Here is a 27,293-nt window from a genome sequence, read left to right as displayed (position 1 = left end):
GCGATAACATATTCCAAATAAGCAGAGAGGCAAAAGAACTGTGATTCAGGCACCTGGAGATGTCCAGGGACTTGGGATGTCCAGGTTTTGGACAGGCCCCCTAAGCATGTGTGGCCTGTGGAAAGAAACTATCTCTGCATAGGGGTGCTTCCTGCCTATTCACCACTGTCTCTCCAGCATCTGGCACAGCACCTGGCACTTGGTAGGTGGATGAATAAATGAATGTGAAGACAACTCGGAAAATCTTTCCTGTGTGCCACAGGCACTTCCTCATGCAAGTAAGAGCTCTGTTCTGGATTTGACAGGGACTCCAGTTAAAATCTTTACTTCACCACTTACTTCTTTTGTAAGGCCAGACCAATTCCCTAATAAAGATAAAGGGGCAAAACATGGACCCTTTGACCTGCTGCCAGGATTCCTTCAGAGAATGTGCATAGAGTTTGGGGCCCATGTTTGCCATCTGCAGAGTCAGTGAGTTCTCAGGGCTTCATGTTGCTGCTTGAAATCTTCCCCCAAGTTGCCTCCTGCCCCCTCCTCTCTTGCCTTAGAAAATCTCTAAGATTAAGAGACTTGGGTGACTCCAGTGCTGCAAGGCCCTCAGGTCAGCCAAGCAGTTCTCCACTGGGCATACCCATATGGGCTGACTCAGAGGGGGAGGGCCAGGGGAGTGAGTGAGGGGCCCCTTTAGCTCTTAATTGGCTTGCCCTTAACATAAGGGTCCAGGTCAGGCCTCAGGGCACCCCTGAGGAAGCAGCTATGAATTCTTTTATGTAAGTAAGTCTTGCTCCTGCTGGACCCTTTCGGTGAGAGGAAGTGGGTGACATGGTGCAGGGAGGTGACCTAGGCTGGCTGGCTTTACTGAAATCTGGTATAGCAGGACAATTTTGGTCCTTGAGTCTATTTATCTCAGAAGCATGCTTAGTTCCTCCTTCTGACAGAGATATGATGCTTGTAAGATATCATGGTTTCACTGGGGACCCCTTCTTCCATACAACTTTCCTCCTCCCCATTTGAGCCCTTTCCTCCAAAAGCAAGGATCAGAGATGGAAGAAGTTGTAGTGGCAAGAATTCTGAATGTGAAGTTCTGAGTGGGCTGGTGCCAGGCCCTGATGGATTCTCCCAGGTGGGAAATGCATGCATAAGTGAGCCCATGATGCATTGTGGGTGGGGGTGGAACAATCCAGGTGACCTTCCAGGAGGCTGTCAACATTGCTGTTCTATGCAACTGTGAGGTCTGTTTTTCATTCCTACACCAGACTGTCAAAAAAAAAAAAAAAGAAAAAAAAGAAAGAAAAAAGAAAAAGGGAAACATAATCATAACAGGGATGGACTGTGGTTGGGCAGTGGGGAGGAAATAGCACACATCAAGTCAGACGTCAGCCTTGGAATGAGCTTTATTCTGTATTTTACCTTCACCAGGGAGAAGAAAGCAATGAAGCTGGAGGGCAGAGCAGCCTGCACCACACAGACACAAATCACATCTCTAAAGAATGTATGTGAAATTTTAGGGCCCAGAGCAGACCAGCCATCAAGCACAAAGATCAATCAGGACCCCAGACATCCCATCTCATCTGTCCTTATTGGATGTTTTGATTCAATCATTTATATACTTCTGTTTCATTTTTAAAAGCACAAGTAACATTCCAATGTCCAGTCATTTGCTGTTCTTCTTTAGGATGCACAGACGAAGTGACCCGATTTTTTATTTCTGTAACACCACCAGCCTCTTCTTGGTATCCGTGGTGGTGGTGGTGGTCAGTGCAAAGTCCATCAAAAGTCAGCTTGTTTTGAGGCTTGAGTGAAAGGCTGAAGCTCTGAATGATGAATGGAAGCATCCTTGGCTGTTACACACTCAGGGCTGGAAGAGTTCGTGCCCCACAGGAGCTGAACAACTGCACTATTCCTACAGTTGAAACCTCCTACTAGACTGCTGAGAACAATACTTATTCACAGAGATTGATGAAATACAGAGAGAAATGTCTTCAGAGACAACAGACCCAGTCCTGGAATACTGAAGAAGCCAGGAGGCAAGAACAGGTGCACACAAAGGTACTCACAGGTGAAGGTTACCATAGCATGGGCTTTGGTTAGGTTTTCGTCTGTTGGCCATCTTCTTCTTGACCCCAGATGGCATTATGAGATGTTACTTTCCCTTGCCAGGGGGTAAGCACTTCTCCTGGACTTTCTGTGGACAAACTTCCACACATTTTGTCTGAGATAACTCCTGGCATGGCTCCACACACTGAGGTGGGCATTGGTCTTGGCCTTGCTGTGGGCAACTCTCTTGGTTTAACTCCTGGCACTGAGGAAGACACACCTCCTGAACTTGCACTGGGCACTTCTCTTGGCAGGAGTCCTGGCATGGGGGGAGGCACACATCCTCAGCCTTCGCCTGGCACTGCTCTTGAGTCTTTTGAAGACATGGGGGAGGCACACATGGCTGCTTGCACTGCTGTTCATTAAAGGACATCCTTGGGTGGGTAACAGAACCTGAAACAAACACAAGATTTGAAATTAACTGCAGTAACAGTACCAGGCTGGGTACTGGGAGATGATGGGCTGGTAGAAGGAAATGGGGAGTGAATGATTATACATCCTAAGAACTTATTTGTTTGCTGTTTTTTTTTTTTTATAATCCTTTTCTCTTTTCTGTCCCTACTTCAGCTCCCTCTGACACCCATCTCCTAGGTGGGAGTAGTCTCATAGCTCTTGTGTAGATTAGATGCCCATAGCCCAATCATACCTGACACTCAGTTCTACCACAGGTTTTCCTTCTCATCTATTTGGCTAATCTTTTTGAAAATCAGGTACAAGAGACTAGAGAGAATACAGAGGATGGTGTGAGAGGCCCAAGAAATGGCAAACCACTAAAAATCAGTGGAAAGTACAGTCCAGTGGAGGAAGAGACCAGCCTCCTGAAGGCAGAGAAGCAAGGGAGAGGGAGAGAGGGCACAGATATCCCCACTTACCTGTCTTCAAGACTCAACAAAGGACATGGATTGCAGGGCACAGCAAGGTAGGGACTTTTATATAGTGGCTGGTCCTGCCTCCTGCAGTACTGACTGGCCATGTGGGCTGATGTCCTAATTGTGGAGTCACCATAACGAGCTTCCTCTGAAATTGCCCATGGTTTGAGTCACTGCTTGGGATGCCTGTTAATCAGCCTCCATTTGGATTGCTAGGTCTTCACCAGACCTCAGCAGGGAGGAGCCCTCTCAGATCTCTCTCATTAGAGGTAGCAGCAAAAGAATGTTCATAAAACGTTATCTCAGTCTGTTAAACTGGAACTGGGTTCCTTGTCTGTCCAAACTGGTTCAGGATGTGGTGAGAGATAAGTTCCACCTTACTCATCTTGTCTTTACCCATGGGAAGACTTTATGCCCAAGACCTGGGGTCTGTCTGGGTCAAGAGCATGTATGGCCCATTTCAGACATTTCCACTGGATGTCTCTTCACTGAGCCTGGAAAGTCACACTTCCAGACCCAAGGAAGATGGCTTGTCGTAAGGCTCCAAGCACACAAAGGACCTGGAGAGAGTGATTTTCCTACATAGAAGTCTTCAGAAAAATTGGAGTAATTTGTTACTCTTAGGTTGTGAAGTAGGGTGGAGGGAAAGGGGAGGGAGAAGGCAGGTAATCCTCATCTTCTCAACTTTGATTTATGACATTTCTAAAAGTGGAGTTACAGAGTTTTCACAGTGACCAAGAAAATAGGATGGAACAGGTTGGTTTGCCTCCTTACCTTCTGGAAAAACTTTTCTTGGAACTTAGGTCAATAAAAGCCAGGGAGATGAAAGGAAAAGTTTCAAAGCAAACACACCCAGTTTTCTTCACTTCTGCACCTCTTTTTGGGCTGCCACTTCTGTCTTGTGTGCCCCCCCCCGCCCCGTGACTTGTGAAACCCTAAGTATTCTGCAAAGCTCCACTCAAGTCTACCTTCCAAGAGCCTTTGCTGATTACATTAAACCAGAAATGAATTCATCTCCTTCTGAACTCCCATAGTGTCTATTGTTGGTGCTGTTTATATGATATTTACTATAGTTATTAGGAATTTCAGTTACTTATGTACAAGATCTTATTAGTACCTTGGGTTGTAGGTTCCTAGAGAGTAGGAGGCTAATAAGTGGAAGATCAATGACCATATATGGAGTGAATGCATTAATTAAGGAATAAGGAAGGTGAATGTAGGAAACAATTGGAAATAGAGGAGGATCTCATGTATTGGAGGATAGGAAAACATTTGTTATGAAAGAAGCCCCTAGACCGTAAAGTGATGGCCTTGTGCTTGTTTGCTAAAGTTGGTCGAACCCCAGGGACTTTAAAGATGATGGTGCCCCCTTAACTTGAAGAAGTGTGCGTAGGTCATTTCCTAAGTAAAGTATTTGGCTAAAATCAGATGTTCCTTGAAAGGTTTATACAGTTTTTGGACACTTGATCCCCCAAATAGTTTTTAAAAGGAAAACTGGGGACAGACCAGGTGACATTTTGGTCTGTAGGACTGGTGCACAGAAGATTGATGTAAGAGGCAGGAGCTAGGGGTGGGAGGGGTCACAGGCTGGCCTAGGGAAGTCATGCTGATGTTCCTGTGAGGCAGACCATCTTCTGGGGGCTAGGTGGGAGTAGGGCTGGGTGGGATGAGGAGAGGGATTTGGAAGACCCGTGGGTATATCTGAAGGGACAAGGTCATTTGGAGAATCTGGGAATCAAGTGTAAGATTGGGGGGCTCTCCTCCTTTTCCTTCTTCTCTTTTTTCTTCTCTTTCAATTCTCCTCTCCCTCTCCCTCTCTATCTTTTGTATGAAATGTTGTCTAAGAAACAAGGCGACTCTGTGGAGTCCTAGCAGACAAGAAATTCTCCACCACTGGGTTTATTCATTCATTATTTCAGGCATCCATGACCCTGCTTGAATATGGATGTGCTGAACAATGCAGAAAGCAGGTCATGTTCTCATGGAGGAGGGTGAATGCAGTTTAGGGAGAGGCCAGAGTTCAACTTCTCTCAAAGGACTCTCCTCTGCCTCACAGTGAGCCGTGATGACAGTGAAGTGGGTCTGATGTAATCACAAGGGTCCTTTAATGTGGAAAAGGGGGCAGAAGATCTAGTGTCACAGTGAGGTGATATGAGAAAGATTTGACTGGCCATTGTTGCTTCTGAAGATGGAGACCATGTGCCAGGAATGTGGTTTAGAAACTGGAAATGGCAAGTGGACTGGTGGTGCACTAGCGCCTCCAGAAGGAGCGATAGCCCTGCTGGCATTTTAATTTTATTTTTTTAATTTTTAAAAATTTTAAAAAGACTTTATTTATTTATTTCAGAGAGAGCTAGAGAGAGTGCACAAGTTGGGGGAGACAGGCCGAGGAAGAGGGAGAAGCAGACTCCCTCCCGAGCAGGGAGCCTTATGGAGGACTCCTTCCCAGGACCCTGAGATCATGACCTGAGCCAAAGACAGACACATAACCAACTGAGCCCACTCGGGTGCCCCCATTTTGATTTTAGCTCAGAGAGATCTGTGTCAGACTTCTGACTTCCAGAACTCTAAGATAATATACTTCTGTCATTTTAAGCCACTAAAGTTATGGTAACTTGTTACAGCAGCAATAGAAAATTAATACACCTTCCCAATGTCTGCAGCTCTTGGGAAGTCTCAAATGAAGATGTAAAATCCTACTTAGTGCTCCCTCATTTAAGTATCTACTCCCTGGTCATGTCAACCCCTTAGTCAAAGACCAGCTCTTGGTGATGCACGGGAAGAGAACTGGGCCCAGGACCCCAAATGACCTGGGTTTGACTCAATTACAAGGAGTTTGTGTATCCTGGATAAACTACTTAGCTTCTCAGAGCCTTGATTTCCTCTTGTTGGGAAGGGAAGATTCCTTGAGGAATAAATTTGAGAACATATGCACCAACACTTAGGGCCGTTAAGCTACTTATAGAATATTAGTGTCATCTGACTCTGTTCAAGACTCAGCTCCCTCATGAAGCCTTTCCAGTTCTCTCAGTTCTTATTCCATCTCCTTTACTTTGTCCCCCCCAGGGCTCCATCTTTTCTTATGCTTTTCTACTCACTAGGATGTAGTGGACAGTATACTGCACAGAGTCCCAGAGACCAGGCTCTGTCCCTAACAAGATATGTGACCTTAGGCAAGCCCCTGACTCTTTCTGGCCTTGCTTTTCATCATCATTATTAATAGTAAAGGTAGCCTAGCGGTCAGGCTAGGTCCATTGCAGCTTTGATATTCTGTGATACTCATGAATGATTAGCCTGGGCATCACATGACTTTGTAAGCATATGAATGCATGTCTGTGTGGTGGGGCGGGAATGGGGCAGGGGGCTCTTCCTCCTTGATTGGGTTATAACTTATAACGCACCTAGTCTTCTGTCTTCTGTCGGTGAGAGTGGCCCAGCCAGGTGATTGAATGACCTTAGGTGGCCTATCTTTTCCTAGATACAGAGTGGGAGTATTTGGGGTCCAAGTCCTCAAAATCAACCTTAGTGGCCCAGTATCTGGGGTTGTGGCCTGGACAGCTTTGGGGTGATTGTTCCATCCTACATCTTACGATAAGGTGCCTAAATAGTTTCTTTAACCGTCTCCAGCCCTCCAGTGAGACTGGAGCTAATCTGATTGAATGCCATCTAAGATTTAAGATTTTAAATTTCTGCAGCTGTCATTATTGGGAGCCAGGGTGTAATTATACAGGGTCAGCAGAAGAGAGTCAGGTGTGTGCAGGACATGCTTCCCCCCCCCTCCCCATTCCCATCAAATAACTATCTCCTTTGTTCAGATCATAAAATTTCCCAGACTCTTCTGATTCACTCAGCTGGCCTGTCTGCATATTATAGGGCAGTGGCTCTGATAAAGCCCAATGGTGCAGAATGTGCCTCACCCCGTTCCCTGGGAACAGGTGTCAGGCTCCTTGTGGGCTCCTTAGGGAGAGTCCACACCCCCTCACTTCCCTGCCTCCAGTGTTGTCCACACAGGGTTGTGGGAGGGGCTGTGGGTCACAGGCCACTGCATCCAAAGGGGACAAGACAGGCCAACTGATTCCCCTCCTTGTTTCAGCCCAACATGTGCTTTAAATAGGAGGCCCTAAATTATTTATCAGCTGGATTTTTTTAAGTTGAGGCAATTGAGGTACGAAAGTGTTGAGGGCCTACTTCCAGATCATGTGGGGAGCTCATGTCTGGACCAGGCAATGGCCCATGTAAAAATATTGAAGACACCACTGTATTGGGGATTCTTTATAAACTTTAGGGAGGCAACAAAGATGCAGAGCAGCCAGTGGTTCTTAATAGTGTCGAGGTGATGAGGAAGTATACGTAGGTACACATCTTCAGCTTCGGGGGTTCATGGCCCCCAGGTTAAAGACCACTGACACAGGAAATGGGGAGAAGTATATTCCCAAGTTGTTTAGGTTAATATTGGTCTTCAGTCCTTTTCCCCTTTGTCCTGCCTCATCATGGCCTAAGTTGAGGTTAGAAATCTTAGACTCTTCCAGCAACCAACTCAGTGTGATCTTGATTAAGATGTTTCCCTGTCTGGAGCTGGGTGTCCTCACCCAGACAACCGAGACACTGGGCACATTGTGTGCCACACCCGGCACTTACACGCAGTGATGCAAAAGTCATATCTGGCTCCTACTATGATTCGTGGGCTCTGGGACCCAGTTTGGGAATGGGATGGAGGGAATGACCCTATAAATCTACTTGCCTTCAAAGATAATTGCCTTCTCTTTCTTCCTCAAGCCCACTGCATCACACAGCAGAACAGAAGAACAAAAGACATGTGCCATAGCAGATGGGGGTGAGGACTCCAAGCGCTGACCAGGTTCTTGAGTGTCTTTGTGTCCTGGCTTTCTGAGTTCAGTTTCCCGTGCTGGGGCTTTGCATATACCATCTCACTGGCCAGTCCTCTCTACACCTCAGTGAGAATTTTCTTCTCATTCTTCAAGGGAAGAAACAGACCCCTTCTCCTATTGAGGTGACACCATTTGCCTGGGCCTCACAGTTGAGAGTGTAGAGCTCGCTTTGTATCCGCATCTTTGTGATGAGAAGACATTTCCCTTTACCATACTGCCTTCCAAAGGGAGACATCTGCTCAGAGGCAGGCTGCACTTCCCAGGTGAGGCTGGGGGAAGGCTGGCAGGATCTGCCTCCTGTAACCCAAGGGAAAAGTGACCAATGCCAGGGATGCCTTTTTCTCAGCAGCAGGGCAGCCATATTCAGCACTGTCCCCCTCTCCTATCTCTGAATTCTGGGAATGACACATGTGGTGATGGTAAACAACACAGTACCAGGACCTCAGGCCAGAGCAACCTCTTCCTCTTTGGAAAAGTGCATCCAAAACTACTGAACATGCACTCATTTATTGTTATTGATGTCTGTTATGTGTGCCAGTCTGTTCTCAAAGAATTTATAACCCATTGTAAACAGACGGACAGAATATGGTGGGATAAGTGTTACAGGAGAAAGTGATGGATGTTTTGAGATCATAGAAAGAGGCATCTGACAAGCCTGCAGGGGGCTGTGGGGGAAGCCTCCTGGAGCAAGTGACCCCTGAGTTGGGTTTAGAGGGAGATAAAGACCAGCCCAAGTGAACCATTCAGAGAACGACTTGATGGAAAGAGGAAGAATGATAGAAAACAGACAAGTGTAAAGTCACACAGGCCAGAAACCCTCTGCCATGCCAGGAAGTGCCAGCGGTTACCTGTTGCTGGGCTGCACAGTCCTAGAAGGAGAGAAAAGTGGCAAGGTAAACCAGACAGAGAGGTGGGGGCCAGCTCTGGAAGACTTTTGCGGGAGTCTTTTAAGCTGTTCTTTAGGCAAAAAGGAAACTTTTAAGGGTTTTAAGCAAGGGATTGACATGTTTAGATGTAGATTTTAGGCAGCCTGTCTTGGCTGCCCTACACTGGAGGAAGGACTAGAAGGTGAACTTGGAACCTCAAAAGCCAGTTAGGAGGTGCAGGGTGGTGTAGGTGAGAAACTTTTGGGGTGTTTCTGGTGGGAAAAGCACAACCTTCAGTCTGAGCATCATTCCGTGCAGCCTGGGAGAGAGCACAGAGCTCTGTAGGTAAGGGATCACCGGTTTTATGCACCTGGTGCAGCTGAAAATACCCTGCTACGCATTTTACAATCAATTTGTATCTTAGCATCTTTATGTGTTTGGCAATTGACTTACTGTATTTACCCACCTATTTCTTTACTGAGCATCAACAGCTGTGGCACAGAAGCAGTTATGACTTGTCATCATCAATAAAGCTTCCCAGGATGTGTCCGTGCTCGTGTTCCTGGCTGGAATATTTGATCATGTGGAAGCAAGATGGGAAAATAGACAGGTTTGGTAACTGGCTCTTTGCTGCCATCTCCCCAGCTGCCATTTGCATGTGGGGAACACATGAAAGTAAGCTCTATGGTGCCTTCCAGCTTCAGAGCTTCAAAGCAAGACATCCCTGTGATTGTGTGCCAGCCCTTTCATATAGCACTGGCCCAGCTCACAGCACCGCCCCCAGCTGTCCTGGTCTGGAAGGACTTACAAGTCCTTTTGTAAGGCCAGCTGTACACTGCCTGCTTCTCAAGAACCCATGATGGAAGGGGGTCTGTGGTAGAGTCTCTTCTTAGAGCTTTTCCACGAAAGGAGAGGCTTGGTCCTGCCCTACCACAGTATCTGTGAGCCATCAAGACTAACATGGCACAGTTTCTCGTGGTGCCATTCTTCAGGTGTTGCTTATTTATTTATACAACCCTCTACCATTTGGGGCAGGGCCCTGCTGACTGCCGCTGGGGCTGGGAGTAATTATGGCATTCTGCAGGGAGGTAGCACACTCATCACATTCTAGCCATTTTGCCTGGCATTGCCTTTGATCCAGCTTTTTGCTGGGAAAGTAGCCATTAAGAGATGTGTATCTTTGGTTTCATTTACATGGGAGAAGAGAGAACTAAATTGGCAAATGGATGGTTTCATGTTCTCAGAGAAGGCCTCCACCCAGTCTGTGCCCAGAGTCCTCAGAGCCACTCAGGAGAGCACCAGACCCTGACCCACACTGCCATAGAGCCACTGGAGGCCTGGGACTGAGACCCTACCCCTCAAATGAAGGCAGCCACGGTGTGGACTCAAGTGTAGGAAGATATTCTTCTTTCTTTCTTTTTTATTATTTATTTATTTATTTAGTAAGTTAGTTATTTAGTTAGTTCATTAAGCAAATGTAAGGACTTTGGTGGGTTTCTGAAGTATTCATGATTATATAATTTTTTTTCTATTACATGAGCAATAAAAGCTTATTTATGAAAATCCAAAGACTAGTGAAAATGAAAATACTCCACTGGTTATCCATAACTCTATTGTCCTAAAATAAGTAGAATGTTGACAAATTTCCTTCTATCATCATCATCATTATTCATAGAAGTTTTTGGTTAAACATAATTGCTTTTATGCTATACATCCAATTGTGGCCTTTTTTCCCTTTAATACATTTTTTTTAAAGATTTTATTTATTTATTTGACAGAGAGAGACACAGCCAGCGAGAGAGGGAGCACAAGCACGGGGAGTGGGAGAGGAAGAAGCAGGCTCATAGCGGAGGAGCCTGATGTGGGGCTCGATCCCATAACGCTGGGATCACGCTCTGAGCCGAAGGCAGACACTTAACGACTGAGCCACCCAGGTGCCCCCCCTTTAATACATTTTAATAATTGCATAATGTTTCATCAAGTAATAGATCCAAGTGTATTTGATCAAATTTGTTAGATATTTAAATTATTTCTAAGTCACAATGTGATAATCAGCTTTACATAGCTTTTCTTTTTTCTATTTTGGAATTATTTTTCTTTGCACAGATTCCAAGATGTGGTACAATTGGGTCCAAGGACTGAATCATTTTATGCTTTTGACACATATTTCCATATTTCTCAAATTCTTTCCTAAAAGGATTTTTGTCTGTTTATGCTCTCATCAACAGTGGCACACTCTAGCACTGGGATTCTCAGATTTATTATTTAAAAGTGATCATTAAATAGATGGAAGAGGCTCTCTCTCTTTCCTTCTCCATCTTTTCTCCTTCCCTCCCTCCTGTGTGATTTCTACTGAGGTTCAAGAGTTGTCCATCTTTTATCAACAGTTGACCACAGGCCCCTAATGCCCTAAACTAGGCTTCCAGAAGTTCCCAGCATCCAGGAGGCATATCTCTGCAGGGCCTCTGAGACACAAAGCCCTCTTCATGTCAGAGAAGGTAGTAGTCTTACATCTGGAAAGTGAGGGGTTGCATGCCTAAAAGCCTTGTCTAGCTCTCATGTCCTAAAAGTCTGTTTCTGCAACTACCTAATTATATGACTTGGTCTGGCCGAGGTCCCCGGTGTCTTGGGAATGTTTTGGACTATCTGTTCTTACTGCACTTTTGTGGTCCTGTATCAGCTTCTAGACTCAGAAGGATGGAAAACTGTTTGCGTGCCATGAATCCATAGGTAGCCACTCTAGATTTGGCCTCTCTCATTTCCTCTTACTCTGACAACAGAGAACCCTAAACCTAGTTCCACTTGAATGTTGTGGGTTGCAATGACAAACTAGTCTGTTCGGTGTGGCAAAACTCTCTTATTCACTTGGCCACAGGGGTAAGCTCATGTACTCCTGGGCAATCAGGTTTCTTTCCCAGAAGGAATAGGTGCATCTCCAGCTCAACTCATCAACAAGCTGGGTCTGCACCTGGCCCAGGACCTTACCACATGGAGGGGGTCCTAGGAGGAGAGGAGACCCACCCTGAAGATGAGTAGAGACTGGTGGAAATGAGGGAGATTGAAATGGTGACCATGCTCCCAGGCCCTGACACCCCATTTCCTACAGTTCTAATTCTATGCACCCTCCCTATTCTAATACCCTTCCCAGCAAAATGAACTGATCTATATTCCCTTTTGTGAATTAGGCAAGGTTGATGTGGACTTTCCCTAGCCACTTGTAAATAATTCCCACTTAACATAACAGCTGTGAATACTTTTCCTGTTCATTCCTAATTGAGGTGCTTTCAGATTTATCCTTTCTTTTGTGTGAAGGTTTCGTTTTGAAATTTTGTAGATTCACAGGAGGTTGTCCTAATACAGATCCCATGTACCCTTCACTGGAATTCGCTCCATGGTGACATGCTTCATAATTATGGTTCAATATCCAAACCAGCCAGCTGACATTAGTATAATTCACAACTTCAATTTTGTTTTTATTATTTATTTATTTATTTATTATTTTTTAATAATAATATTTTTTATTATATTATGTTAGTCACCATACAGTACATCCCTGATTTCTGATGTAAAGTTCAATGATTCATTAGTTGCGTATAACACCCAGCGCACCATGCAATATGTGCCCTCCTTACTACCCATCACCAGTCTATCCCCTTCCCCCACCCCCTCCCCTCTGAAGCCCTCAGTTTGTTTCTCAGAGTCCATAGTCTTTCATGCTTCATTCCCCCTTCTGATTACCCCCCCCTTTCTTTATCCCTTTCTTCTCCTACTGATCTTCCTACTTCTTATGTTCTATAGATGAGTGAAACCGTATAATTGTCTTTCTCTGTTTGACTTATTTCACTTAGCTTTATCCCCTCCAGTGCCGTCCGTGTTACAGCAAATGTTGAGAAATCGTTCTTTTTGATAGCTGATATATTATTTATTTTTTTAAAGATTTATTTATTTTTTAGAGAGAGTGAGCATGAGTGGGGGAGGGGCAGAGGGAGAGGAGAGAATCTCAAGCAGACTCCCCATTGAGTGCAGAGCCCTGATGATGTTGGGCTCAATCTCCTGATGCTGAGATCGTGAAGCTGAAGCCAAGAGTCAGAGGCTCAACTGACTGAGCCACCCAGGTACCGTTGTTTTTTATTTTTTTAAAAGTGCCTAGCTGTGCTTATAGATATGTTAGAACCTAAATATTGTACCTGATGAGGAAGAAGGGTACAGGGCAATTATGTTCAGGTGTGACATGTGAAACCTGGGTGGGTGTTGTGTGTTCCCCTCTTGAGTGCTGGCTATGTCCCAGTAAATCAGGCACTGGACACGTGTTACCTCCTAAGCCTCATGACAACCCTGCAAGCCCACTGTTAGCATCAGCATTCCTTTTACAGAGAGAAGGAAACCAAAGCTTAGAGCAGAGCTAGAGTTTAAGCCCACACAGCCTGCTTTCAGACTGTTCTGCCCAAGCATTATGCAGTGAGATTAACAGCTGAAGGTGGAATTTTTCCTGAGCCTTTCTGGACTAGACCTTTCCTCAACATCCCACTCTTCTTTCCCCCTTTTGCACTCCTCCTCTGTCGTGGCCACTTGGGCTCCTGAGGTGAACCATTGTTAACAGCCAAATTTATGGCTCTCTCAGTTTGCATGCCCTGGATGCGACCCTCAGGAGCTGCCACATCCCTGTATGCAGCAGGAGGGGCCAGAGGGGAGGCCATCTTCAAAAATTGTCGATTTTAGAGTGCCAGGGTTCTAGCCTCACTCTAGGGATTGCTTCTTGGTGGTCTAGTGCTGGAAAACAACAAAGAACCCTCAAACTGCCAAAACAAAAACAAAAACAGGAGAAGAAAGCCTCGTACAGCAGAGGAACACATTTACTTGTCAGTTCATGGCTTCAGCTTTTAGCACAAGATGGTTAACATGGTAGATGTTGGAGGTAGTGGGTGGAGTGGTACCCTTGGTGCCTCATTCTGGGGGTGGGCAGGGAGATGGGCATTTAGGAGGACAGGGCTTGGAACAGGGCTTGGGGGGGCAGGGAGCTGGGCATGGAGGAGGGCATGGTGGGGGGCATGGTGGGGGACACAGTGATGGGGACGGTGGGCACTTTGGTGGTGCTGGGCACTTTTCCCGTGGGCACTTTTCAGAGCACCGTTGCAGCAGCTTCTTCAAACAGCTAGGCTGGCATTTGGCTTCACACTTTTGTTCACACCTGGGATCACAGTTCTTGGGCTCATTCTTGGGTTCACTAGATTTATTTTTATCATCACTTGACATTGTTTTTTGATTTTCTGGGCCCTGTAAAGAAATATGCAAGAAGTTGTATGTGGGAGACCACACTGAAAGGTGGAAGAGGAACAGCAAAACTTCCCACTCACACCTCCTCCCATCCTTGCTTTTATGAAGAAACTTTCCTGGGATGGTTTCGGCTCTAGACCAAATTCTCATTTAAGGGGTGTCCTCTTGTCCTTGGAGTGGATTGGTGACATTTCCTGGCCTCTTCACCCTTACCCTGCTTTTTGTTCACTCACCCTTGTCTCAATTCCATATCCCCCAGCAGGAGTTCTCAACTTAGGGTCCTGGAACTACCCCCCCACCCAATGATAAAGCCATATTTAATCATATATTATCAATATAATTGGTATCTTTTGTAACTCCATGTCTTTTAATTAGTTTATTTAAGTGCATTATTCTGAAGTTATGAATTTGGTCAGACTGCTAAAGGCATCCATGGCACAACAAGGGATTTAAACAATCCCTGCCGGGCTACCTCCTCAACCCTCTAGAGATAGAATGAGAGGGTATATTAGTGGGTTTAGGGACTCAAGACACTTCTTTCATTCTTGTGTCTTCCCTAAGCCCTCAAAGCCTTGAGAATTGCTTTCTTCACTTGAAAACTGGGGATGGGAAGGTAACTGAATCTATACCGTGGCTGGATTCTTGGATTCTCGTAGGCCACTCTGTGGCCCCTCCTCCCCGTGATTAGAGAAAGGGAAGAACTCAGGAGCGGAGTTGATGAACTGGGAAATTCTAATTCCTCTGAAAATATTAATGTGACAGCCACAAAATATGATTTTAAGGAAGAATTCTCCCCCCTTCTGTTAAGTTTTGCCCTGAGTTAGGTCCTCTATGGATGATTTGACTTCTAGATATTAACAGGGTTTTTCAGTCCCTGACAATACTTGCAAGTTGTATCTAACTGGCACTCCTTTGATTTCCTTCAACAATATAAAAGTAAACGTTTATCTAATTTAGTTTTAAAAGCAATATGGCTCTCTGGAGAGATAAATCATTAAGTAAAACTCCAAAATTGTTAAGAATCTCTCTTTCAAATGAGGCGTAGCCCAGTTCTTGCTATTGAAAATGAAAGGACGCTTTCATTCAAAAATAGCCATCATCTCAACCCTGTTCAATGCCTGGTGTGCTTTAAGTCACTCTTAGGAAAGAAGAGGAAAAAGACATTTGCAGTTGTCCAAATGCAACTCACCCCTTTGTGCTGGTAGGGAACTTGACAAGTAGTCGAGTGAGGTGGATGGTATTGCTCTGTGTGAGAAGGTGGATTTTCCTTCTGGTTCCTCTGCCTAGCTCTGAGGAAGCCAAGGGTGGTGGGGGGGAGGGGAGCCCCACTTGTGACCTCATCACTGCATCATCGGGTAGCGATTGTTGTGTGACTCCAGAGCTCCCAGCTCAACTCAAGCCCTTGAGAATAGACTGTGCTTAATCACTCCAGTTTTGCTGTCCTGTTCCCTCCCAGGGTCAAAATTTGGGGGTCAAAATTCATGCCGGTTAAATCTATGATGAAGATTCCTGAACTCTGAGGATAGAGAGGTTCACTGTTGCTACGAGAAGAAAAGCTCTGTTTACACATGGTCTCTATTTCCCCCCCCAATTTTAACTTCTTTGAACTTGCCCCTTCTCCACCTCTCTAGGAGAGCTTCCCAGATTTCTCACAGCCATTTTGATTCTCTTTTCCCTATTTTTCTAATATCAGAATCTGAAACCTCTTTTTACCACTCCCCACAACCTAGCCCAAGTCCAGGGATTATTTTAGCTCTTTTTCTGTGTTTCTGCCTGTAACTCACTGATTGTCACTGTCTTAGAGTAGAAAGTTTTGCCTCTCAGAAAGTTCATTCCTTACCTTTTCAAAGGCTTGGCCAGTGGGTCTCTGTGGTTGGACCAGGGGTGTGTCTGGGGTGGTAGTAGGAGGTTGGTGTGGGAAAGCCAAATGGGGTGGAATACATAGTGCCTTGAACTCAGAAAATTCATCGTGGCAGTCNTCAGTGGGTCTCTGTGGGTCTCTGTGGTTGGACCAGGGGTGTGTCTGGGGTGGTAGTAGGAGGTTGGTGTGGGAAAGCCAAATGGGGTGGAATACATAGTGCCTTGAACTCAGAAAATTCATCGTGGCAGTCATTCACTGACAGCCGTAGGTGACTTTTGGTTAAAATGGTGAAATGATCATGTCTAAGATGTTGACAGAGATTTCTCACAGCAAAGTGTGGGATGGACTGGGGGATGGGACAAAAGCTGCACTAACCTGTTTCAGAGATTATAAACATCTCCAAGTCTGAAGGAGGGCAGTGGTGGTGGTACTGAAAGGGTGCTGTTTAGAGAAGCATCATCAGAGAAGTATGTTTATGGGATTCCGTTAATGGGAAAATTAGAAGACAATTATGAAAATGACTCCCAGGTACTATTGTTAATGGGTGCTGAGGAAACAGAACAGATTTGTATTAGAAGAAGATGAGTTTAAGTCCAAGCGTGTTGAGTGTGGTCATAGTGGAGCATCTTGAACAGTTATTGGAAATGTGGCTCCAGTCCTGTGCTACTGAGCAGACTGAGACCTTGAGTTATTCAGTAGCACAACAGGTGTTTGCTGAGTGGATAATGATGAGAGAGGATTGGAGGAGAGAAGAGAAAAGGTACTGGGAGGATGGGGAACCCCACTATAGGGTTTATTTACAAAGGAGAAAGAATGTCATACACAATTGAAACCCAAATGAACCAATAAAAGGGGAGAGTGGGCCAGAATTTAACTCCCTGCCACCAGGATAATTGGTATTAGACCCATTGTTTTGGTACAGCCTACCCTTCAAAACTCATTTTCTTTGCTCTATACTTTTCATTGTTATGAGCTCTAGCTCTTCAAAGCTGTTGAGAAGCAATTTCTGTACCCATCTCAAGAGACTCAGCTCCACCTGCTGTTGGGCTCTGGACCAAAGCTAGCCATCTGGCTATGGCAAAGGCAAATGTTTGTGATGGTGATGTCAAAAGATGTGGTGATTTGGAAGCACCTGGGTGGGGCAGTCAGTTAAGCATCTGACTCTTGGCTTCAGTTCAAGTTGTGATCGTGGCTTTTAGGAGATCAAGCCCTGTGCTGGGCTCCGTGCTCAGCTGCAGTCTGCTTAAGACTCTCTGCCCCTCCCTGCCATGTGGGTACTCTCTCTCTCTCTCACTCAAATAAATAAATCTTAAAAAAAAGAAAAAAAAAAGGTGTGGTGATTTCTACTGGCCTTTGTCTGGCTGCTGTCCTCTTCCTCTCTCTCCTTTCTTCTCTCTCCTATTTCTTGCTCAAGAAATTCCTGCTGAATGAAAGATTATCATCCACTGGACTTTCACTAGGACATTTGTCCATCATCTTTTCAGTCTTTATTTTTTTATAATAATATTTTTTTATTATGTTAACCATACAGTACATCCCTAGTTCTTTTCAGTCTTTAAAGCCCTCCTTTAAAGGCCAAGACTCCTGGCAGTGTTATGTTAATCTCCTGGCTAACACCCTCACCTTTGGCTCAGCCTTTGGTCAACAGCATGGCTGGCAGCAAGGCACTGCAGCAAGGTACCAGCTTCTAGAGCTGCTGGGTCTCAGAGGGAAAGAGGCTGGAAGGGGAGAAGAGTGGGTATCCTAGATTAAGCTCCTAGATTAAGCTCCCAGATTAAGAGTGAGGACCCTGGAGTCAGATCCCTAGGTTCAAATCCCCCCTTCATTTTTTTTACTTAAAATTGACTTCACTTTCTAAGTCTCAGTTCCCTCACCCTTAAAATGTGATAATAGAAGCACTCATCTTAGAACAATATGTAACTTATATTGGGTGCTTACAATATGCCAGTCACATTTCCACGTGCAAAGCCTACACCCTACACTCTCACTGTACTCATTGTTTGCTGTGAAGATTGAATGAGATTCTACGAATGAAGTATGAGCTTCTAGGACATTTTGTCCTTGGCATGATTTATCTGACCCTCCCAGGCTGTTAGTAAATGTTTGCTGTACATGTGAGTTATTTTTGTCAGTGCTTTCCTGGCTCTTTCATCCCCTGGCTTGCTGGATCTCTCCGCACTCCCTTCACCAGATCTTGGTCCTGAAATACCACTTCTCCATAACATTTTTTTCTGCCTTCCAGTCAAAGTTCCTGATGGAGTTCACAGGAAGATTAGATAAGCAGACCATTCAGTGGTTTATCTGTGTGAGCCCGTAGGGGCTGTATGATTGCATAGTATATTAGGCCAGCGAATTCTGTGTGTCAGCAGTTTAACTTCACTTGAATAAACAGTCCTCACAGGATAAAGTCAGAAAGCAACTCTGTTCCTCCCATTGGTGTCTCTTAAGACCTTTTCTGTGGGGCTGGCTCTTCCCTTCCTCCAGGGATGGAATCTGTAGCATATGCTAAACTTTTAGGATCGTGCTTAGACGATAAGTTCTCTAGTCACCTCTATTTATTCTGAGCCATCTTATTTCAGTAATTAGAAGGTATATTTCCCTGAACGTTGGATTTCCTTCTCTTTCCTTCAGAAAGGAAAACATCTTCTCTATTTGCTTTTTCGAGTTTCCTCTCCTCTTCCTTCATTCGCCCAACTGCCACTGGTTTCAGGAAAGGGGCTGCAGAGGGAAGAGACAGAAGGGACAGGAAAGTTCTTACCTGAATGATATTGTTCTAGTGTCCTGATACTTAGGAGCTTTCTGGGCTTGCCAGGGGGTTAAAGCTGACATTTTCTCTTGTGGGGAATTTGAATGTGTTCTTCAGGGGACCCCGTCACCCCTCACTGGGGTGTTGAGCAGAGTGCTGATTGCGTATAGCTCCTACAGCACCTAGACATTTGACAGCTCCCCTCCAGCTTCTCTCTGCTGCAATTACTTCCCCTCCAGGCAGCCCTCTTGGATAGGATTTCACATGGCACAGAGCTCCCTCTCTCTCTCTCTTGTGGGCCATATATGGCCCATGGTAAACACTCATAATCCTCCCCTTCTTTGTTCAATTACTCTTAGTGATGTTTTCCTGATGTTTATGCATTTTTACTCATTCACTGTGTATTAGGTGAGAGAAGTTCTATGGCATTTTCATGGACATGGTTCTGAATTGATCCAGTTTGACCTTACTGCAGTATTCGACACTCTTATATTCTCTATTCCACCCCTCTCACCTTGGGTTCCTCTAATGCCTGGACTGTGTCCCATTTCTCTGGCCTCATCTACCCTCCTCCATGACCTCTTCCTCCTTTGCTCAATCCTTTCAACTTCACTTGACTTCATTCACCCGACATATTGCTGCTGACCTCCTTCTCTACCACTGTTTTCTACCACCTCTATGCCAAAGAAATCCAAAGCCCACACTCTTCCCTTTTCTACAGGCCTAAGTATTAACATTCATTGGATATACTCTGGCACCTCAAACTGATTTCACAAACTCAGAATTTGTCACCTTCCACATCTTTTCTTACATGCTGTCTTGTTCATTCCAACTCTGTGAGGCACGTTCCCATATACTGAGACCTCCAGACCAGAAACCCAGGATCATCTGGCCTCCTGCCTCTCACTCAGCCCTACACCAAACGTGCTAACAGCACCTGCCAGTTCTATGTCCCAAACCACAGGCTCGTGCTCCAGGCTGGTATTGGGAGCCAGAGTATGCACCTCTCTCTAGCCAACCCCCCATCACCTTCATGGTAACTGCTGTTGCTTCATTGAACTTGTCATTGTCACAGGTCTCCCAAAGTACCCCAACTCTAATTCATCCTCCACAGCACCCTTACAGCTAATTTTAGAAGATACACCCCAATTTACCATCAAATTGAAGACAAGGCCCAAGGGTCTCAAAATTGGGTCTACAAAATTTCATCTCAGTTTTCTAAACTATTTAAGGTTCCCAAAATGTGCCAGGCTTTTTTGACTCTGTGCTTTTTCTCTGCTAGTCACATCTGCCTTCCTTTTCCTCTTTTCCTACCTGCCTCCTCTCTCCTGGAATTTCAAGGACATTTTGTCCTTGGCATGGTTTATCTGACCCTCTCAGGCTTGTTAGTTGCCTGAGCCAGGCTCATTCTAAGATTTCATCCCCATATTGCATACTTATTTTCCAATTTCTCTCTCTCAAATGATGGGCTAGTCTAGGAGATCAGGAAACATTTATTTTTATCTCTGTACTCTTAATCCCCAGCACATAGCTCAGCATGTCTTGGTCACTCAGTTACTGATGCTTATTATCAATGAAGAGATGCAGTAATATTTCAGTAGCTTTGCCATTGCTCTTCTCTTAAACTGGAATTCTTTCCCCTTTTTGTCTGATTGATGTTTATTATTTTTTCTCACCTTCCAACTCATCTTGAAAACCCTGTCTTCCATGTAGATGTCCCTGGGTCCTACACCGCTATAGTTAAGAGATGCTGTCTCTGAACATCCCCAGTGTACTCTCTACAGCTTGGTGCCCTCACCTGCTCTGCTGGGAGGCAAGGACTGTGTACACTTCTGTCTCCTGCCTCACAGGATGCCCTGCTCCAGAGAAGGGCCTTCTTATTCTTTTCTGCATCTTCAGTGCTGGCCTAGGACCTGATAGATAATAGATGGCTCGGTGAATGTTTGGGGAATGAATGAGTGGATATACAAGACAAAATCGAGCAGAGGAGTTAAGAATAAAATAAACTATTTGTTAGAGGAGGGAGGTCTGGTTTCATGAAGGTGGAGATGATAATGAAGAGATCTGTCTCTAAGGGTAGACTTCCATTGTCAGTGTATCTGTATTAGCCCAGAGACCCCGGGAGGCAGGCATCTTTGGGCCTACAGGCTGGAAATCCCAGACCACCCATCTATGTCCAGGATAGAGCTGCCGTCTGGCTCAGGGTCATAAGCGAGTAGAGATGGACTCACACATCAAGCTCCAGCCTTTCTCTGGAACTAGTGCCACCCTTGCCTGGAATCCTTCCTCCCCCCACCCCCATACACAACCAAATCCCCTGCCTAGAGAGACCTGCTTCAGAAGTAAAGGGAGGATACAAGATAAGGTGGACTTGGAAGGGCAGCAGCTGGCGTGGGAACTGTGAGGCATTGGGAAGGTCGGAGTCATTCTCCTGAACAAATCTCTCCCCACTTCCTCTGCTGTGACCCATATTCTCCTTGGGCTCTTCCTAAGTTTTCCCAACCAGCTTCTGTTTCCTGTGTGTTCCTATGACTCTGTCACCTTCTCATCTTCCTGAAAGGGGAAAATTATGGGGTCTCACTGAAAGAGATGTCTGAATGAAGAGACCAGAGATCAAGAGAGGCCCCTTTGGCACACTGGGTACCTTCTGCAGGCTCAATCTCTGTGTATGTAGTAAAAGACTGGGGACCCATTTCCTTCTCTGAAGGTGGGATTGCAAAGTCAGGAAATTCTGCGGAAATTTCAGATTTAGGACAGTCCTTGTCAATTTTGGAACCATCTTTGCTTTACAAGGTCTTCATATTTTTAACACTGGAGGAGGGAGAGAATGGTTTTCCTAATGATCTTCTTTACCACCAGGAGGCAGCACTGGACCAGCAGCAGCAACAAGAGCCGGCTCTGATCAGAGGACAGAAGAGGAAGGAAGCACCCACCAGGCCCTAGAGATGATCCTGAAAGTACTGTGGTCTAATCCCTATTGTTACAGGATCCAGGGTGGGTCACTTAACTGCCTATGGAAAGCCGGTGGACTGGGAAGATTTTATACTTGGAGCCTATGAGAGCTGGAATTTTGTGGGGCTATGGGGTGCTTGGTGGGGGAAGGAGGTGCATGAGGGGAGCTTCAAGTCTGAATATGGGTGGTGGCCTCAGAGGCTGCATGTCTCCTTTGGTGGGCATTCCTGGGAATACTGGGGCCCTGCATTTGGGACATTAGTGCTTGCTAGGGCCAGTGGGCAGTGCTCAGGGACCTGGGGAGGGTTAGGGGGACCTTTCCTTCATTTCTCCTGTGATGGGACCTCTCTCACACTCCTAACAGAAGCCCTTCATTGGTGGGCTGAGACTTCACAGTGGGACAATAACCATGAGGGACCCTGCAGGAATGTCATCATCTGAAATGACTCAAGATGAGAGAGATGAAGATGGGGCAGAACCGGGACATGGGATTGGGTAAAAAATGCTTGAAAAAAAAAATAGGAACCTGAGGAAGAGAATAGTTGGAGGGCAAGAAACTGTTTCTAGAATGTATGTCAGTTTTCTATTGCTGCATAACAAATCACACAAACAGCAGCTTAACTAACACACACTAACTATCTCATGGATCTCATGGTGCCCTTGATTCCAAGATGTAGGCGTGGCTTAGCTGGGTTTCCTGCTCAGGGTCTCACCAGGCTGAGATCAAGGTGCTGGCTCCTGGGTTCCTTTCTGGAGCTTGGGCCCTCTTCCAGACTGGATTCATGTTCTTCCAGGTGTAGGACTGAAGTCCTCAGCTGCTAAAAGACACTCATAGTGCCCTGCCACCTGGCAGTCTCCATCACAGCACTGCTGAATTTATCACCCCCAAGCTGGGGCTAACCAATGGTGGCTGGTAACACTGCTGCGGGGAAAGCGGCAAAGCCTGGATTTGTGTGCTTTTCAGGGTGTAAATCCTGGACAATTTCAAGCTACCAATGGTTTAACAGTAGGCTTCCAAATTTCTGAATATTTAACAATCAGCTTTCCTAAGTATCATCTCCAGCAGTCCACTAGACCTAGTTTAGGGACTCCAGGGCTCATGAACCAAGTGCCCTTTATGCCCCCCACCTCCTGTCTCCTTCAGAAATTTTAAGCAGAGGGACTAAAGTTTCTTTTACTTTCCTGTGTGCTGTAACATATCACCATCAACTCAATGGTTTAAAAAACAACACAATTTCATTGTCTTAGAGTTCTAGAAGTCAGAGTTTAAAATTAAGATGTTGGGGCGCCTGGGTGGCACAGCGGTTAAGCGTCTGCCTTCGGCTCAGGGCGTGATCCCGGCGTTATGGGATCGAAGCCCCACATCAGGCTCCTCTGCTATGAGCCTGCTTCTTCCTCTCCCACTCCCACTGCTTGTGTTCCCTCTCTCGCTGGCTGTCTCTATCTCTGTCGAATAAAAAAATCTTTAAAAAAAAAATAAAAAAAATAAAAAATAAAAAAATAAAATTAAGATGTTGGCAGGGTTGTTTCTTCTGGAGCTTTCAAAGGAGAATCTGTTTTCTTGCCTTTTCTACCTTCTAGAGGTTGCCTGAATTCCTTGGCCCATGGCCCCTTGTTCACATCACTCCAATATCTTGCTTCCATCATTACATCTCCTATGACTCACTCTTGATCCTCCTGCCTTCTTCCTATGAGAACCCATGTGAGTACACTGGGCTCACCTGGATAATCCAGGATACCTTCCCCATCTCCATATTCTTCATTGAATCCTATCTACAAAAATCCCTTTTACCCTGTAATGTAATGTATCCATAAATTCCCAGGATTAAATCATGGACATCTTTGGCACACATCATTCAGCTATTCAGTCACAAGATTGTATCCATCCACAAACATACATCATTTAGAATTCTGGTGGCTGTTCTGTTTTCTTGTCTCTCCTACAAAGTTTTGTGCCTTATATTTGCTTCTTCTTCCTAAAAACAGTAAGAAACAGAGCTGTTATATAGCATCATGCATTGTGGGTACCACCCCTCGATGCTTCAGGGGAGTTTTAATATTACCATGTTTCTTTCAGCCATTCCTTGTATTAGAATGAACCCCACAATATCCAATGTAGAGGAGGCATTTGGGCTTTCAATTATAAATACACACCTTATAACTGTACACAATAGAGGTCATATGCTGTTTTGAATCTTTTCTGTTTATTTAGCATTGTAGCTGATGGATGGTACAATTATCTAAGTACAATTCAAGGGGAATGTTTGCTCTCCACTTCCCTGAGGGTCTTGACCCCACAGCTCCTCCGCTGTCCCATCACCCCACCACCAATGTTCCTCACCTCCGTTCCCTGGAGTGGGTTTCCTCTGGGAAGAAGGCTGAGGAGCTGAAGTTAGAGCCCATTTTGGGGGCTAGTCAGCTGGGTTTGGAGACTGGGGGGGGTTTCCAAGGAGAAGTTCCCCCTCTTTCCCTGTGCCCTGTTTCCTTGGATAAGCCATTACTCCTTTTCCTGTACTCTTGCCATTCCCCAGCTTCCCAAACCCTGTCTACACCCATAATGGTCTGGATTATTAACTGAACAAAAGTCAAGTTTTCTCAGGGACAATATTTTTAATGGATCAAAAAGAGAGGCAGGGGCATGATTCCAGTGGGACTGGGGAAGGGGCCACAGAGTCAGGGATTGGTCCCTGGAAGGGTCTAACTAACCATGAAAGATGGAGTGGAGAGAGGTAGGGAAGGCAGGTGGCTTCAACAACTACTCTGTGGCATGTACAAGAGGAGAGTGTCATCTCATGTGAATTTTAAGATCATTTAGGATAGTTCTGTTTTCCTTTATGAAACCTAAAGAAAAGCTAATGCTTTCTTTCCTTTGTGGGATTCTTCTTCAGCTCCCAGTGGTAGAAGTTGTCATGGAGAGAACAATGGCATTGCGGTTAGAGGATGCTGTGGTGGAAGAATGGCCCACTATAGGTGATGGTAGCCAGAGAAGCACACGCCTGTCCAGGCTCTGAGGAGTGCCCTGAGGACGTGTCACATCTGGCCAACTTCCGCTGTCTGGGGTAGAATGGGAAAAGCTGGTGGACAAACTGTGGAGGTTTCATGATTCACCTTGAGTTTGGAGAAGTAGCCTCTTCTGGGGCCATATGTGGTTCCATGTTATTGAGTGAAAATAGAATCTACTGTGAGAGGAAAGAGAATCCATCTGCTTCATGACCAGGTTGAGGAGGGTGGCTTCAGAGAAATCACTTCTGCTTTGGCAGGTATTCTTGGCATGGGGGAGGTTGCACAGGGGGGCACTTCTGCTGGCTGGGGGGTGGTAGACACGGCTCAGGCCCTTTGGGAGGGCAAGGCACAGGGACCTGGGGAGGAGAAGACACTGGGACCTGGGGAGGACAGGGCTCAGGGACCTGGGGAGGGGGCTGGCAAGGGATTTTGCATTGTTGCTGTTGCTGAAAAGACATCTTTCTTCGTTGAAGAGAATCTGTAAGAAAGAAATACTTTTTTGTTGTGTTTGTTTTCTTTTGTTGTTGGTACCTCCTCAAACCACCACAGCCCTATCCTCAGGGACAACTTTGCCGTCAAACTTTCTGGCACATCTGTCAAGTCACAGGACCCAGCATGGGTAGCTGCCAAATAAGAAAACATTTCAGGACAACTGGAGGGTTTTTCTGTCACCAGTCCTCCTTTCCACCCTGAGGTGACCATGCCTGGTCTATGGCACTCCCTGGACTCTGCCATCTGAGCAGTGCTCAATTTAGGAGAGGGTCCCAGCAGGTCCAGCTTCAACAATGTAGCCAAGTGTGGAACCATGAAGCTGGGAACTTAGGTCAGAGAGACTTGACTGTTGACCCCTTGTTGTCAACTACCAGCTGTATGAAGAGGAACAAACCAAATACCTTTGTTTTTCCTCAGCCTTCCTCTTAAAATGGGATAAACAATAACCATATCCTAAGATTGCTTTAGGAAGTAGGGAGAAATTTGATAGAAAGGTCGGTATCTAGTCCAAAGGAAGATGACAAGAAAAAAACAAAAATTGTGTTGTGGTGTGCGTGGGGAGTAACAGGTCATACTCAGCCTGGGGTGGGGAAGAATAGAGTCTATGGTGTGGGGGAGGGACAAGAGAGATTCCAGTCAGTACTGGAAAGGCCACCCCACCTGAAAGGTGCATGTGTGTGGAAATTTCCAGCAGTGATGTCAGAACAACCCACCTTACACATGAACAGAAATGTCCTCCATGGGGTTGATGACAGAAGGCTCCCCCACCCTGATTCACCTTCCTCAGTGACTTTTGTATGTTTTCTGCCTCATTCTGCTGAGGACGGAGGCTATTCTCTGTTTCTCCGGGGCTCCTTCTGGTCACATAGCCTCTGAACTTGGACAAGGTCAAGGGTTTGACCTCAGGAGAGGCCCCTTTCTGTGGCTAGTATCTAACCCTTTCTCTCTTCCCTATTGTTTTGTTCTGCACATACTGTCCTGCTTAGCTCACCTAGTGATGATGTTTGAAGGGTGTATTATAATCTCCCACCAACTTTGTTGTCTCAAGAAAGCAAGCTGTAAGCAAGAGCTGTCTTGCAGCTAAACATCCAAATCCTGGAATATAGGAATACTAACACACAATCTTAGGTTTTTTGTTTTTTTGTTTTTAACTTAAGTGTTCCATGCAAGCCTACTTTCTTATTTAGCCTGTAATTTCATCCAAACTAAGGAAAATGAAGGAGTACTAGATTCAAAATTGGAATGTTCATTGTCTAGTTTGTCCTGACTTTCCACATTCTCCCTCTGGAATTTTGGGAAGGTCACTTAACATTTGTAGTATGCATTTTTCTCACCTGAAGCATGTTATGTTATAGTGAATGGTGTCCAAATTTCTCAAAGAAAATCATTCTATAAATTCCATTTGTGAGATGCAGACCTGTATATCCACTAACTCACCCATCCTTATCAATACCCTCCCAGTTTCCATCATGCCCACTAAGAAAGCCGGGTCAAGGTCCACATTCAGCTTCCACTGTCTGCAGCCCCAAGATGTCCAGGGCAGTTGTGAGGTGCTCTCCCCGGATGGCTGAGCCATTTCACTCACCTGCCACTCCAAGTGCACCTGTCCTGCGAGGATAGAGCCAAGTTGGCTGAGGACGGTCCAACCCTGGCCCTTTTATTGTGGAGTCATCCCTGCCTGGGAGAACAGCTGGGATTCCCCCTGACTTCCTGGTTCCAAGTGTAGCTCTTTAGTTCCTGAAAACACTTGTCAAACTCCTTTGCTAACGAGAAAATCCTACTTTGGGGGCACCTGGGTGGCACAGCAGTTAAGCGTCTGCCTTCAGCTCAGGGCGTGATCCCGGCCTTATGGGCTCGAGCCCCACATCAGGCTCCTTCTCTATGAGCCTGCTTCTTCCTCTCCCACTCCCCCTGCTTGTGTTCCCTCTCTCGCTGGCTGTCTCTATCTCTGTCAAATAAATAAATAAAATCTTAAAAAAAAATCCTACTTTGGCTCTACCTGGTAAGTAATGGCATAGCCTTCTCCTCAAGAAGGACAGCCTAGGGTGAGTCAGATGTTTCATGTGTGTGTCAGTCCATGGCTACCTCCTCAGGCTCCAACAGGGCAGTTTGCTTGAGTGTGGAAACCTGAGGTGAAGGGTTATGAGAGGGGTGGACTCTTAGAAGCTGAGCTATGCCATCCAATTTCTTTCAGCCCTCCATCCCCCATGTTTCTTTTGTACCATGACCAAGTTTCCCTTTATT

At 45.6% G+C, this 27,293-nt stretch overlaps 3 protein-coding genes and 1 long non-coding RNA gene across 5 annotated transcripts in view; 1 reads left to right on the top strand and 3 right to left on the bottom strand.

The window, feature by feature from the left end:
- Nucleotides 1-1,300: 1,300 nt before the first annotated feature.
- The window catches only part of LOC109488663, a 108,397-nt gene continuing 82,404 nt past the window's right edge, over nucleotides 1,301-27,293 (top strand). Inside the window, exons 1-3 of one of the 2 annotated variants that reach the window (XR_002141561.2) lie at nucleotides 1,303-2,049; nucleotides 21,462-21,596; nucleotides 24,443-24,874. This is a non-coding gene — a long non-coding RNA (uncharacterized LOC109488663). Of the gene's footprint in view, nucleotides 2,050-21,461; nucleotides 21,597-24,442; nucleotides 24,875-27,293 lie in introns of those variants that run through there. The other variant, XR_004623432.1, reaches the window with a different exon arrangement.
- On the bottom strand, nucleotides 1,377-3,005 carry PRR9 (proline rich 9). Its single transcript, XM_011217725.2, has 2 exons — nucleotides 2,970-3,005; nucleotides 1,377-2,490 (listed from the first exon to the last, which is right to left on the bottom strand). The coding sequence occupies exon 2, from the start codon at nucleotides 2,468-2,470 to the stop codon at nucleotides 2,144-2,146; it is 327 nt and encodes a 108-aa protein (XP_011216027.1). The 5' UTR covers nucleotides 2,471-2,490; nucleotides 2,970-3,005; the 3' UTR covers nucleotides 1,377-2,143.
- On the bottom strand, nucleotides 13,628-15,440 carry LELP1 (late cornified envelope like proline rich 1). Its single transcript, XM_002930845.3, has 2 exons — nucleotides 15,185-15,440; nucleotides 13,628-13,995 (listed from the first exon to the last, which is right to left on the bottom strand). The coding sequence occupies exon 2, from the start codon at nucleotides 13,972-13,974 to the stop codon at nucleotides 13,666-13,668; it is 309 nt and encodes a 102-aa protein (XP_002930891.1). The 5' UTR covers nucleotides 13,975-13,995; nucleotides 15,185-15,440; the 3' UTR covers nucleotides 13,628-13,665.
- On the bottom strand, nucleotides 24,749-26,656 carry LOC109488621 (small proline-rich protein 2G-like). The gene is made up of 2 exons (XM_019793642.2): nucleotides 26,635-26,656; nucleotides 24,749-25,035 (listed from the first exon to the last, which is right to left on the bottom strand). The coding sequence occupies exon 2, from the start codon at nucleotides 25,013-25,015 to the stop codon at nucleotides 24,797-24,799; it is 219 nt and encodes a 72-aa protein (XP_019649201.1). The 5' UTR covers nucleotides 25,016-25,035; nucleotides 26,635-26,656; the 3' UTR covers nucleotides 24,749-24,796.

Source organism: Ailuropoda melanoleuca, chromosome 2 (assembly GCF_002007445.2).
Source record: "Ailuropoda melanoleuca isolate Jingjing chromosome 2, ASM200744v2, whole genome shotgun sequence".
In the NCBI taxonomy this organism is placed as follows: Eukaryota; Metazoa; Chordata; class Mammalia; order Carnivora; family Ursidae; genus Ailuropoda; species Ailuropoda melanoleuca.
This window is presented reverse-complemented; position numbering and strand designations above follow the sequence as displayed.

Coding starts and splice junctions, on each gene's coding strand:
- PRR9 (XM_011217725.2), bottom strand. CDS start 2,470: ATGTCCTTTAATGAACAGCAGTGCAAGCAGCCATGTGTGCCTCCCCCA.
- LELP1 (XM_002930845.3), bottom strand. CDS start 13,974: ATGTCAAGTGATGATAAAAATAAATCTAGTGAACCCAAGAATGAGCCC.
- LOC109488621 (XM_019793642.2), bottom strand. CDS start 25,015: ATGTCTTTTCAGCAACAGCAACAATGCAAAATCCCTTGCCAGCCCCCT.